Source organism: Nicotiana tomentosiformis, chromosome 10, assembly GCF_000390325.3.
Source record: "Nicotiana tomentosiformis chromosome 10, ASM39032v3, whole genome shotgun sequence".
Classification (NCBI taxonomy): Eukaryota; Viridiplantae; Streptophyta; class Magnoliopsida; order Solanales; family Solanaceae; genus Nicotiana; species Nicotiana tomentosiformis.
The window spans coordinates 40,763,045-40,776,122 of NC_090821.1; the positions used below are offsets into that span (position 1 = coordinate 40,763,045).

The following is a 13,078-nucleotide window of genomic DNA, read 5'->3' on the forward strand; positions in this document are numbered from 1 at the left end:
TAAAGCTCTTGTGAAAAGCCATTATCTTGGCCAGAATATTGCTTTGTACATGGTATCAAAAATATTGCTTTGCATACTCAACTGACTTTAATCTAAAATTACTACCTCGTAAGATTAGGTGCTAATAATTGCACCTACATTGGTCCGTCATTGAGTTCACGATCGATATTTATATCAAACTAATCATGATTAAGTGATAATAAAACACATGTCGCGTGTTCACTGATTTGATGTAAACACGACTATATTTATATTTCTTACCTTTTATTTATTCCTCTTATTCTCTTAGAGTGTTTCAGCTACTACTCTTTTTGCATCCTACAAACAAAGTACAATTGCGTTGTTTGCTATAATAGCATCATTAATTCGCATCTTAAAACTTTGAGGAAATGGCAAAGAAAATGAACTATTAAGAATTTATATAGAGTATATGTCGTTTTTCATCCTTCTGATCTTTGAATGGTCAAAGCAAGTGGAGTTGAACGCCTCTAACATATATATATATATATATATATATATATATATATATATTGCTTTTAATTCAATTTAATTATCGAGAATATAAAATATAGAATCTTTAGTTTAGTGATGAGAGTATGGTAACCTGTTAAATCACATGTCAAAAATCACAAGATAATGTAAATGGTCTTGTGAAAAGTTTTAAAATCTTTAAAAGGTAGATTAGTCAAACGAACTAATTCTCTTGAAGGCAAGATGAAGTCACTTTTAGAAGTTTAATGCTAAAACTTTGAAATTTTGGACATGCTTTTAGAGTTTAGAATACTTAATACAATCAATATTTTGTTCCGTGTTTTATATGTAAGTACGTATTACATCTATTAAGTCGCACAACTTTTTTTTTATTTCGACTTTGCCAATCTATTAAGTCACACAACTTCTTTTTATTAAGTCGCACAACTTTTTTTTTATTTCGACTTTGCCAATATCTATGAATATCTAGAATTTACAAAAAAATATAAATCATAACAATTCTTGTATAGTTTCTACGTATATCAATTTTAGTTTAAAAAGAAGTAAGAAACTACTTGAAAATATAAGTTAAGAAATAGATGTTTTGCCTCACGTGATTTCTGCAATTTTTAGGACAAGAAAAATATACGAATTTATAGCTAAAAAGATTTACATTACTACTATATTTTCGAGAATTTTACCAAAGCATATATTCTCATTTCTCAATCACAAAGATTGCACATCCATATTTTCTCTCCTTTTATCTTTTCTTTTTATAATAATTTCAAATTAATACTAATATGCAACCATTTTTGCTATATAGTGTTGCTTTTAGCGTGATCTAAGCTCAAAACCCGTGGTACATGCCGCAAGCACCTAAAACAACTCCAAAGTAGAATTTTGAAAAATGGCGGGATCACATTTACTTTCACTGCCAGCAACAGCGGCGGCAGAGCAGTCGGAGCTGCCGCCGGCGTCAATGGCAATCGCCTCCGTAACAAACCAGTGGGAAGTTGAATACGCTCGGTTCATCCTCTATCCTCCAGCTTCTCCTCATCCCTCTCATCCGTCCCTCATCCCTCTTTCTTCCACCAGACGAAAGCACTGTAAAGGCGGCAAATGGATCTCCTCTTCCTCCCTCGTTTCTCTCAAACTCCGCACTGATAGATCCGATCCTGATCGCGGTTTCATCCTCGTCCTCGCTATCCGTGATCATATGATCCTCGTGAGCGCTTACTGCATCCCTCTGTTTTTACAACTATTTCGAATTCTAAATGCTCCAGATAAATAAAAAACAAAACAAAACAAAAGAAACAACTGCTTTACTTTCGTTATATATTTCTTCTGGATCGATACACTTATTTGCTATTTTTTCAAGGTGAAATTGAATTAGAAAATGAACAATTTGAATGTTATTTTTTTTTTTTTTTGTGACTTTTTTGATGTAAATTTTTGTTTCAATTTGATGTGCCTTTGATTTCATAGGTTAGTTTACTTTGGATTTGTTGATACTCGATTTTATAATTTGATCTCTTTATTCTCGATGTTTCATCCTTTTCTTCACTGCGCTTATTGAGAATGGTTATATTTATGAGTATATTAGTTGTGTAGGCCTAATAGAGTAGTTGAGTTAGTGATAGTGGTAGTTTTGTAATTAGACATTTTAACATTTTACTCTTACATATGGGAAATATACAGAATTCATTTCTCCAATTCCTCTCTCATCTAGAACCTTCTCTCTGAAGCTTAGAGAGGTTCGTCAATGGAGAAACTTCAGTCATTTTGATTCTCATCTTCGACATGGTATCAGAGTACAACTCGCAATCTCCGATCTACGTCTAGTCCGTATTTCATTTTCTTCTTCGTTGTGTTCACCCGATTTGAAATCGCAAATCGGAAGTTTTTCAATTCGTAATTTCTTCTAGAAATCACTGGTTTGCACATTTTCAACCCTCAATTGACTCAAATTCCTGTCATTTTCTACCTCAATTCATGGCTGGAGACAAAGATACCAATGATACTACTACAATTTTAGATTCGACCAACCCGCTATACATGCACCCGTCGGAAAGTGTTGGGACTGTGCTAGTACCGGTGACATTTGACGGCACCGGTTATAGATCCTGGAGAAGAGGCGTTCTCAGAGCTCTCTCTGTGAAGAACAAAATTGGATTCATCACAGGAAAGTGTAAGAAACATAATGCTGGAGAAGCGACCTACGATCAATGGGCACGATGCGATGATATGGTGACGTCGTGGATTCTGAACTCACTCTCAAAGGATTTAGCTGATGGACTACAATACGTGAGTGATGCAAATGAGCTATGGCAAGAGCTTGAGGACAGGTATGACCAAACAAATGGGGCAAAACTTTACCAATTGCAAAAGGAAATCAACGACCTAAATTAAGGAACCCTAGACATAACCGGATATTACACAAAAATGAAAATACTCTGGGAGGAACTCAATACCTTAAATGCACACGCTCAATGTGGTTGTCAATGCACCTGTGGTGCTAAAGCAAATATGTACAAGGCAGAGCAAGATCGAAGATTGATTCAATTCCTAATGGGACTCAATGAAGTCTACACAGTTGTTAGGGGAAGTATTCTAATGATGAATCCCCTACCTAGTATTGCACAGGCCTTTTCCATCCTTATTCGGGAGGAAAAACAGAGAGAAATTAGACCAAGTGGTCGCCTAGCCATGGAATTCACCTCCTTGAATGTGAATGGACCAGGAAACAACAGATTCAGAACCAATTACCACTCCACAAGCCAACACTACAGGACAGAACTCATACAAGCCTAATTTTCCCCCCTAATAGATCTAAATTGTATTGTGACTATTGCAAAAAGTCGGGGCATACCAGGGAGAAGTGCTATAGGATACATGGATTTCCACAAGACTTCAAGTTTACAAAAGGTAGAAACACAGGATCTGCTGCAAATGTTCATGGTCAGTGTGAAGAGATCCAAGCTTACAATAGTGAAGATGCTGACAACAGGAATCACAACCAAAACCTTCAGAACCTGACGAGGGAACAATACAACCAGTTGTTGAATTTGCTGGAGAACTTCAAGGTCAACACTGCAAGGGAAAATCCAAACATCATCACTAGTGGAGCTGTGAACTTTGCATGTATTCTAACTTGCTGTACTTATAAAGAGATAGCCGTAACAACTGCATGTAAATGTTCAAATTCAATTGATGACTTATGGATTTTAGACAGTGGAGTTTCAAACCATATGACATATAAAAAGTCTTTTCTCACTAACATCAGAACCCTACCTTATCCTTTCCTTGTGACCTTACCTAATGGATATAAGGTGAAAGTGACAGAAATTGGTGATGCCTTCCTTAGTCCTAAACTAACTTCAGTTCGAGTCGTGTATGTACCTAGTTTCAAACACAATCTCATTTCAATCCACTCATTAACAGTGCACCTTGATTGTATAGTTAACTTCAACAAATATCTTTGTCTAATGCAGGCCCCTTTAATGAAGAGGCCTCTGGAGATTGGTAAGGCAAGAAGTGGATTATATTTTCTCTGTTCAAAGTGTCATAGTTGTTTCGATTCAAGTCCATCTACTACTTCAATTTTCAGTTTACCTCATTCCTGCTTTTCCATTCCCGATAACAATGTTAGTAAGAAAAAGGATCAATCTCATCTATTTCATTCATTGTCAACTATAAATGAGTCATCTTATCCATTGAACAATGTAAATACTATCCATTCATGCAATAAAACTGATCCTTTTAGTGTGAATTCTTCTCTTGTATGTTCTACATCTTCTAGAAATAATGTTGACTACTTGTGGCACAATAGGCTAGGTCATATACCCTTTGTAAAAATGAGAAAAATATCTACTATACCAGCCAATTTTGCTCCCAAACAACCCTTCATTTGTTCAATCTGCCTTATGGCCAGACAGACAATGTTGCCATTCCCTGAAAGGACCACTTCATCCACCAAAATTTTTGAATTACTCCATGTAGACCTATGGGGCCCTTACCATATATCCACACATGATAATTACAAATATTTCCTTACCACGGTTGATGATTTTAGCAGGTCAACTTGGACTCACCTCTTAAGCTGCATAAGCAACACTTTTCATGCTATTAAAGGGTTTCTATCCATAATTGAAAATCAGTTTGGCACCTCAGTCAAAACCATTAGATCTGATAATGGTCTGGAATTTGCCAACAATGAAATCATAACATACTTCCAAGAAAAGGGCATAGTGCATCAGAAAACTTGTCCATACACACCACAACAAAATGATGTGGTGGAAAGAAAACACAAATACTTACTTGAAAGAACAAGGGCCCTACTTTACCAGTCCAAACTGCCTATAAGGTACTGGGGAAGTGTATTCTAACAGCCACCTATCTAATAATTAGGCTTCCATCTACTATTCTTAATAACAAAAGTCCTTTTGAACTCCTGTATAACAAAAAGCCCAAATACTCACAACTTAAAAGTTTTGGATGCCTATGTTATCCTTGTTTACTAAAATCTCACAGAGACAAGTTTGAACCAAGAGCCACACCCTATGTATTTGTAGGTTATCCTTTTGGTACAAAGGGTTATAAGGTCCTAGACTTGGCCACAAAGAGAATACACATATCTAGAGATGTAGTGTTCCATGAAAATATTTTTCCTTTTGCAGTTTCACCTGAAAATTCTAGTTTTCCTTCTGTTTTGCATCTGATGAACTCTAATCCATCTTGTACTTATTCTACCTCTGGCACTCCAAATAATTGTAACATTTATGATAAGGATGCATCAATTTCTGTTACCAATATGCATGTATCAGATAATGCTGCACCTCTTTCTCCACCTAATCCAACAACATCTAACCAAGATATGCCAAGCTCACACATATCTCCAGAAAATAGCCCTGCTTTTCAACCACCCACAGTCCCACACAGATACAACATATTGAGTCTCAAGGCATTGAACATAATAAATCTCAACCAAATCCCTCACAAACAAATTCCTCACAACCTAGAAGATCAGGCAGAACACACACCACTCCTGCACACCTCAAAGATTATGTGTATTCTTTACCAACTCTCCAACATCATGATACAGAACCTGAACCTCACACCACTCCCACATCATTCAAACATTTTGTAACAGTAAATAATATGTTTCTCTAAATGTCTTGCATTCTGAAAGTCAGCAATTGCTTAGAAACATTTCACATGATTGTGAGCCATCTTCTTATGAGGAGGCATCCATGAATCCTGCATGGCAAATGGCAATGACACAGGAATTTGAAGCTTTATATGCTAACCATACTTAGGATTTAGTTGAACTGCCTGCAGGAAAGAAAGCTATAGGTTGTAAATGGGTATATAAGATCAAACACAAGGCTGATGGAAGTGTGGAAAGATTCAAAACAAGGCTAGTGGTGAAGGGATACACACAAGAAGTAGGAATCGATTATACAGAGACTTTTTCACCGGCGGTAAAGATGACCATAGTCAGAACACTGATCAGCATTGCAGTAAAGAGAGGGTGGGACCTATATCAACTAGATGTTAACAATGCATTTCTTCATGGGGATCTACATGAAGAAGTGTATATAGAAGTTCCAAAAGGACTGATGGTACCTAATGGAAATCTAGTATGCAAGCTTAGAAAGTCATTATATGGTCTAAAACAGGCAAGCAGACAATGGTATGATAAGTTGACAGAATCCCTGCATTCCAGGGGTTTCAAACATTCAGCTAGTGACTACTCATTATTCTACAAGAAACAGGGGACCTCAGCAGTATTTGTGGCTGTATATGTGGATGATGTGATTATTACTGGGACCAACTTGGAGGAAATCAAAGAATTGAAGGCATTCCTGCACAACCAATTCAAGATAAAGGATCTTGGGAAGTTACATTACTTCTTGGGGCTAGAGATGTTGTATAAGGCTGATGGAGTACTGGTTTGCCAGAGAAAATTTACTATGGACCTACTAAAGGAGTATGACTGCTTGACATACTCTCCTGTCAGCTCTCCACTTGACTCTACCATCAAATTGAGGAGTGAAGATGGAGCCTTATTGTCTGATCCAGGGTATTACAGGAAACTAGTTAGGAAACTAAACTTTCTGACAAATACTAGACTGGACATAGCCTATAGTGTTCAACATTTGAGCCAGTTCATGCAGGCACCAAGAGAACCTCATCTAAAGGCTGCCATACATGTTCTTAGATACTTGAAGAAAGATCCTACTTTGGGAATATTTCTATCCAATGATCCTAACTACACTGTCAGTGCATATTGTGATTCAGATTGGGTTGCTTGCCCTGATACAAGAAAGTTTGTGAGTGGGTATATTGTGCTACTTGGGGGCAGTCCTATCAGTTGGAAGTCAATGGAGAAACTTCAGTCATTTTGATTCTCATCTTCGACAGCACTCACAGAGTCCTCGTGAGAGATACTGCTTCTTTCTGTTTTCCCGCTATTTTAGTTTTTTGAAAAATAATATGTAACTGCTTTGGTTTTGTTTTCGTTTTTCCTCTTTGGATTCATATATTTGTTTGCTGACTTGCTCAAGGATGAGTTGAAATAAAAAAGGACAATGCATAACTTTTTGAATTTGATTGTTAGTTGTCACTGATTGTGAATTTATGATGCAATCTTAGTTTACTGAGAGCTCTCAATTGTATAGTGTAGTTAATTTTAGTTTGAATTTATTGATACTCGATCTTATGATATGCTTTCTCTTCTTGTCGCGGTTTCATCCTTGTGCTCGCTCTAGCTCACAGAGCCATTATAAGGGTCTATTGCTTCTTTCCATTTTACAGTTATGTTTTGTCTTCTTTCTTCTTCTTTTGTATTGAACTTCTGTTAGCTGAATTTCTGAAGGATCTAGTTGAAGTCGAAATGTATTCTGAAATTTATGATATAGTAATTGTTTATTAAACATAAATGTAACTTTGAGTTTTAGAGTCAATTTTTGCTTGAACTTGTTGATACTCGATCTTCTGATGCAATCTCACTTTTTCTGTGTTGGAGAACTGGTATTCATTCTGTTGAATGCAACATTGTGTTGTGGTTTTGTTTAAAATAGGCCGAGATAAACACAACAATGCTTTAATAAAAGCAATTTCTTCGTGCCATTCTGGGCAAACAATAATGCTGTCTTTTCCCAGAGGGTAAATTACATAGTTGATGGTAAAAATGTCATGGGTACAGAGAAATCCATAGGTAATATGAATAGCTTAAGCGCACTGTTGAAAACTGTTGCCGGGGAGGGCCTATGCCAGTTTTTTCGTTGAGTACTAGGGACGCAGTGTACTCTTGATGTATTAGTTCTCTGTTTGGTAGCATAGTGGCACCTGTGTTACCCTTTGTTTGTTAGATAAACTTGTCTTACACAGCTTAAAGAGATTACACAGCAAAGCGCACGAGCATTAGTCTTGTGCATTATCAGTTCTGATTTTTATTAGCTGTCTCATAGTTCTGCAAAACAATGGATGTCACTTGCTGTGGTTCATAAGCTCTTAGACAATGTTACAGTTATCAAGTTTTCTGCATGGAGAGGCTAACAGAATAGTTCCGTGTTTCTGACCTTTTTTGGTTTCATTATTTACTTCTTGCAGGAAGAGCATTACGTTTCGAGGCTGATGTTCTCATGGCCTCAGGTCTCATGTGTGTCAGGTTTTCCAACAAGGGGAACTAGAGCTGTCTTTGTGAGCTATAGGGATTCTGTAGGCCAGGTGAGCTCATTAATTAGTCTTTGTGAAGTCATTAATGAATTTGCTATAAGTGTGATTAACCTCATGCTCTCTTTAAACCCCCATTGTTTTCAGCTGAAACTTCTTCTTTCCAGGAAAACTATTGTGTAGAGAAGTAACGAGATTAAGAATCAGATTAAAATGAAAGTAGCTCTAGGGACAGGCAAACCTCCCTCACGCTCCAAATGTCCAATGCAAAGAGGCGAATGGAGCATTAAATGAAGTTAAAATAAGAACGAAAAGTTGCATGGAAGAAACTTGAAGTAGCTAGTTTTCTGGAGATACACGTGTATTATATGCAGTAAGCTAATTGTTCTGAACAAGTATCTTTTAGGTGCATAACTTGAAGTTTCAATACTATGACGTGGGAGTGATGACATCCTTTTCTTTAAGACTTTGAAGCATTTGAGACTCGGGCTCTCTAACTTGACTACTGCATTTTATCCAAGCTCTGTACCATCTGGTACTTAAGATAATAGACAGGCCCTCTGAGAGCATATATCATGGGAAGTTCACTTCACAGAGCTGTTACACGCGTTGAATCATTTACTCAAGCTTCCTAGTCGTAATGTTTGCTTTAGCTTTCAAACTTAGGACATTATTCTATTGAGGCTTTGTCATATAAAGGGCACACTGAAAGAACTCAAAGTGGAATATATGATGGTCTGAGACTTCTTTTCTGCTAATCCTGATACAGAGAACTATGTGGAAAGGTCCTATGATAAAACCACTAATGTTGGACTTCAATTATCCTGTTATTTTTGCAGATTCAGAAATTCGTCCTGCGGTTCTTGACAATCTACGAGATAGAGAATTTCATGAATGTTTTAAAGGTGCATAATTCTCTATGATTCTCTCTACGAGTTCACTTACAATATACAACTTTCTTCCTTCACGTGCTTTTCGTATGTAAAATTCTTAGGGAAAGTTGGACAGTGCAAGTCCTCCTGCTCTTCCGTGTCTTGAATTTGATTCAGTGATATCTTCTCAATCTGAGTTTATTCCTTTCGGTGGAGCTTCACAAAGGTGACATATACTGATTACTGCAGTTGCTTTGACACATCCTCCCGTGAGTTTAGCAAATTAGGATATTAAAGTACAATTTACATAAGGTTTGATTTTGTCAGGGACAATGAAGGATGGATATATACAGCTTCAGGTGACTCTAGTTCCCATCATATGCCAGTGACCTGGGCACCTGGATTTTCTCAAGGTTCACATACAGAGGAAATGAGACTAAATCGCGAAGCTGAGGAGATTCTTTCTGCTTTTCCTCCCAGTTTCACGTCCTTCTTGATGAACTGCGGCCCTGAAGTTGATCAAGGTGGTTCTCATCAGTCGACTTTTCATGAAGTTCCCCACTTTTTGATTCAAAACTAAACACCATTAATAATTGTTAACTGAATTGCAGTTGCTGTTGCACAGTCGAGTACGACGAAGGAGGTTGACCTTAAAGACCAAATTGCGGTATTGTTTCTGTCTATATCTTTTATAGAGATCAACTAACATTCTGCTTCGCTGAAATTTTTTAAATGGCTGGACGGCTCATAACTGTGTTCCATTTGTATGATCCACCTGCTTATTGTCTTGCAGAAATATCTAGAAGATTCTTCATTCCAAGGTATGTCTTTAAATACTAATGCCCCTTTTCTAGGTTTTGGTCGATGGAGCATGCACATTACTTGAAAATACCTTCTTTTTTTGTTTTTAAAATTTATTTACTTTTTCCTTTTAATGGATGGAAAAGCCTTAAAGTCACTGTTCTTGAAGTTGATTACTATTCAAACCATGGTAAAATAAAGCGTTGCTAAGTAATATGTACGAGTTGTAAAAAAATCACTCACTGTTAAAAGAAGCAGCTACATGCAGATGCTGATATGACTGGTTTAGAGTACTAATTTGCTGAATTACTGATATTGATAGATATGCTGGTCAAAGTTGAGGAAGTGATCCGTGAATTGGGAGATAATACAGTGCTGTAGCTGCACCAGAGGTGATGCAAAAAAAAAAAAAAAAAAAAAAGTCATAGCTGATTACCTATTAATTCTTCAAACATGGGAGGCTTTTTTCATTTTCTTTCCCAATTTGCTCACAGAACACATCAAAACAAGCAAGCAGTTGTACAAGAGAATTTTTTTCCGTGCATTGTCTGTTGAAGCAATTACATTAGCTATCTTACGTAGAACTGGGAAGTACAAAATTGTGATCTCATTTTAGATAAGGACTTGCTTTGCACGTATTGTTTAATTTGTTGTAGATGAGCAAGTCTCATCTCCCATGCACCATTTGTATGTTTGTTATATTAGTCCTATGAGCTACTAAGTAAAAGTTGGTTAAAACAAAAAAGAGAGGAACCAGTTCTGTTTTGATGGAGAGCCTTATATCCAGTTTTTCAGTTAACAGCCCTGCACTGTTTCCTGATCTGCCCCTGGTCACCAGTGAGCACTTGTATTGAAGCCAACTTGTTCATGGCCTTGCCCAACTTATTGAACCATCCTGATTGGTCATGACCAAACTTCTGGATATAGTCCTTTGTTCTGGGATCTTCACTCAAAAGCACATCTGATTCAAGTAGTCCTCTCTTTTCAGTCAGCTGCTTGTAGTAAATAGAATCCATCTTGTACTGTGTGGTGGTATCAAAAGCCAAAGTATTCATTTGGTTGGTACATGTGAATCTCATAACTCCAGCGAGCCTTGGATCTACCATGGCCGCCTTCTGAGGATTATCCAATCTGTAAAGGAAGCTGAAACAATGGGCTACTCCAATGGAGTGGGCACCAATTAAAACCACCAAATCCTCTTCATTCAGGCCTTTCCTTTTAAAGAGGTCAATCAACATATCCACTGTATTATCAGGAAGTGGGAGGTTGCCGGGAACATTTGCTTCAAGGGATTCCATTCCATCACGACGTCCACCAGGCACGTCGTAGTGAGGGACACCGGATACAACAAAGGCATCCCTTGATAAATATGCCAAAAGATCTGTGCACGAGACTACACCGGGACATTCTGCCTCAAGCTCAGCCTTGATCTCGTCAATGAGATCAAATCCCCTAACTGTTGGTCCATTGGAGTTGGCGAGCTTCTCTACCCTTGCCCCACTTGGTGTCTGGTCTAGGAATAGTGATGCATCACATCCCTATACATTAGATAAATGAACTTTCATTAGACTTTAATGTTATTTTTGGTTATCAAGAAAGCACAGGAAAGCCTGTTTCCTGCGAAAGAAAGTGGACGAAAAGGGAAGCTGAAATATTTGGTCAATAGAGTAAAATTTGCAAATGTGTTGAAGATAGTTTGGGCTTGTTCCATTTTCCTTTAAGTTTTGCAAGAATAGTAAAATTTGCCTTCATTGCCAGTTGTGGAGCCAAAAATTCTACTAAGGGGATTAAGAAAATGCGAGAATGCCACACCCCGGATTCCAACCTGTGGCCGAATGCAGTTCTTGAACCATCTTTCCACTTTATTAGAAGTTTTCCTTATGTCAAGAGGGTTTAACAATTTATATGTATAAAAGAACAATTTGTTTTACCCAATTTGCGGTTTAATTTTCAATGATGGGCATTCAATTGAAATCCCTTCAGACCATGTAGCTCTGCCCCTATTCATTGCAAAACGTGGGAAGTGTAGGATCAGCTGATCAAGTTCATTTTCTCTCCAAAGTTTCCACATAATGAAACTGACCCAAAGGATCTTAACCACCAAAATAAAGATCGATTCAGTCATTTTGAATTCATTAAATGAGCAGCTACATATCAAATGCAATCCAAAAGATCTGAAACTATTGAAGAATTTCAGAGGTTTACCATATATGTTTCTTACTGAATATCCTGAGAACATCATCATAGAATCTACATATTGAGGTAAGGATTGAAGTCTTACATTGACAAAGCAATCATGCAATAGAAGGCGGGGAATCGGAGCAGCAATGCTGGAATCATTCCCAAAAGCCCTGATCATGCCATCCTTAATAATCTTCTCAACTTTTGGGCAAGTTTCATCGTAAAATCCCACTTTCAATCCGGCATGTTTACGTATCTCTTTAATTTCTTCTGGTGTTGGATGTTCTTGCCCTGGAGCTGGCTGTACAGGCACAGGTGTTTGTGTGGCTGATGGATTAGGTGTTTGAGGTGCACCACCATATCCTATTGTCACAGGTGGTAGAGTTGCTCCCGGATATCCTACAGGCACATTCGTAGGTGTTGGATTAACGGGCACAGGATTAGGCGTTGGATTAACAGGCACAGGATTAGGTGTTGGATCAACAGGCACAGGTGTTGGTGTTGGATTGACAGGCACAGGTGTTGGAGTTACAGGTGCAGCATCTTCTTCAGGTTGGCTTTCTTCAATGAGGTCATGATCAAGAATTTTTTCCCACAGATCATGCTGTTTTTGTGCCCTTTTCTTCAATGCCTTTTTCTGTTTTTTTCCCTTTTTTTTACCATCTAGATCAAAAATTGCATCATCATCGTCGTCGCTGACATGAGCAACATTATTAACTTGGATTGGCACATCATTTTTATCAGAATCGTTCGCTAGGAAAACTTCAGGAAGATGATCTGCAAATGCTGAGGACAGAGAAGGGAGGATCGTGCAAATAAGAAAAAGACCTGCAAAAATTCTCGCCTTCGCTGCCATCTTTCTAAAGCATGGTGGTTGTTGATAACAAATATTTGGCATTTATAAGCCTATAAACTTTTGAGAGGGAAGAACTTGAGGCTACCATTGTTAAGTCTTTAGGTAGTTATTTAATTTTGGTTGGACTAATGATCTCACCCCTCAAAATAAGGGGGTCCTTTCTAACCTATCTAACAACATATTTTTCTTCTCTTTTTTCTAGTTGCTAGGAGTAGGAGAC

General features: G+C 37.6%; 2 protein-coding genes across 6 annotated transcripts; one reads left to right on the forward strand and one right to left on the reverse strand.

Annotated features, from left to right (window-relative positions):
• Positions 1 to 1,298: 1,298 nt before the first annotated feature.
• On the forward strand, positions 1,299 to 11,366 carry LOC104114984 (retrovirus-related Pol polyprotein from transposon RE1). Of its 5 annotated transcripts, XM_009625548.4 has the most exons (8): positions 1,303 to 1,696; positions 8,086 to 8,202; positions 8,988 to 9,053; positions 9,143 to 9,246; positions 9,348 to 9,544; positions 9,632 to 9,687; positions 9,814 to 9,841; positions 10,144 to 11,366. In XM_009625548.4, the coding sequence occupies exons 1-8, from the start codon at positions 1,379 to 1,381 to the stop codon at positions 10,200 to 10,202; spliced, it is 945 nt and encodes a 314-aa protein (XP_009623843.1). In that variant the 5' UTR covers positions 1,303 to 1,378; the 3' UTR covers positions 10,203 to 11,366. The 5 variants fall into 5 exon arrangements, with proteins under 5 accessions (XP_070043926.1, XP_009623843.1, XP_070043925.1 ...); XM_070187825.1 differs by lacking the exons at positions 9,632 to 9,687; positions 9,814 to 9,841 and having other exon boundaries at positions 1,299 to 1,696; positions 10,074 to 11,366; XM_070187823.1 differs by lacking the exons at positions 1,303 to 1,696; positions 8,988 to 9,053; positions 9,143 to 9,246; ... (2 more) ...; positions 9,814 to 9,841; positions 10,144 to 11,366 and adding exons at positions 1,997 to 3,862; positions 3,963 to 3,993; positions 5,809 to 6,910.
• On the reverse strand, positions 10,339 to 12,858 carry LOC104114983 (peroxidase 57-like). The gene is made up of 2 exons (XM_009625547.4): positions 12,103 to 12,858; positions 10,339 to 11,359 (listed from the first exon to the last, which is right to left on the reverse strand). Exons 1-2 carry the CDS (start codon positions 12,856 to 12,858, stop codon positions 10,613 to 10,615), a joined length of 1,503 nt encoding a protein of 500 aa, XP_009623842.1. The 3' UTR covers positions 10,339 to 10,612.
• Between the last annotated feature and the right edge of the window lie 220 nt (positions 12,859 to 13,078).

Bases quoted from the DNA above. Each gene is read 5' to 3' on its own strand.
- LOC104114984 (XM_070187822.1), top strand. From the start codon at position 3,720: ATGACATATAAAAAGTCTTTTCTCACTAACATCAGAACCCTACCTTAT. The intron at 3,994-5,808 runs GTAAGGCAAGAA...AACTGCCTGCAG, and splicing joins GAAGAGGCCTCTGGAGATTG to GAAAGAAAGCTATAGGTTGT.
- LOC104114983 (XM_009625547.4), bottom strand. From the start codon at position 12,858: ATGGCAGCGAAGGCGAGAATTTTTGCAGGTCTTTTTCTTATTTGCACG. The intron at 11,360-12,102 runs GTAAGACTTCAA...TCTAATGTATAG, and splicing joins TGCATGATTGCTTTGTCAAT to GGATGTGATGCATCACTATT.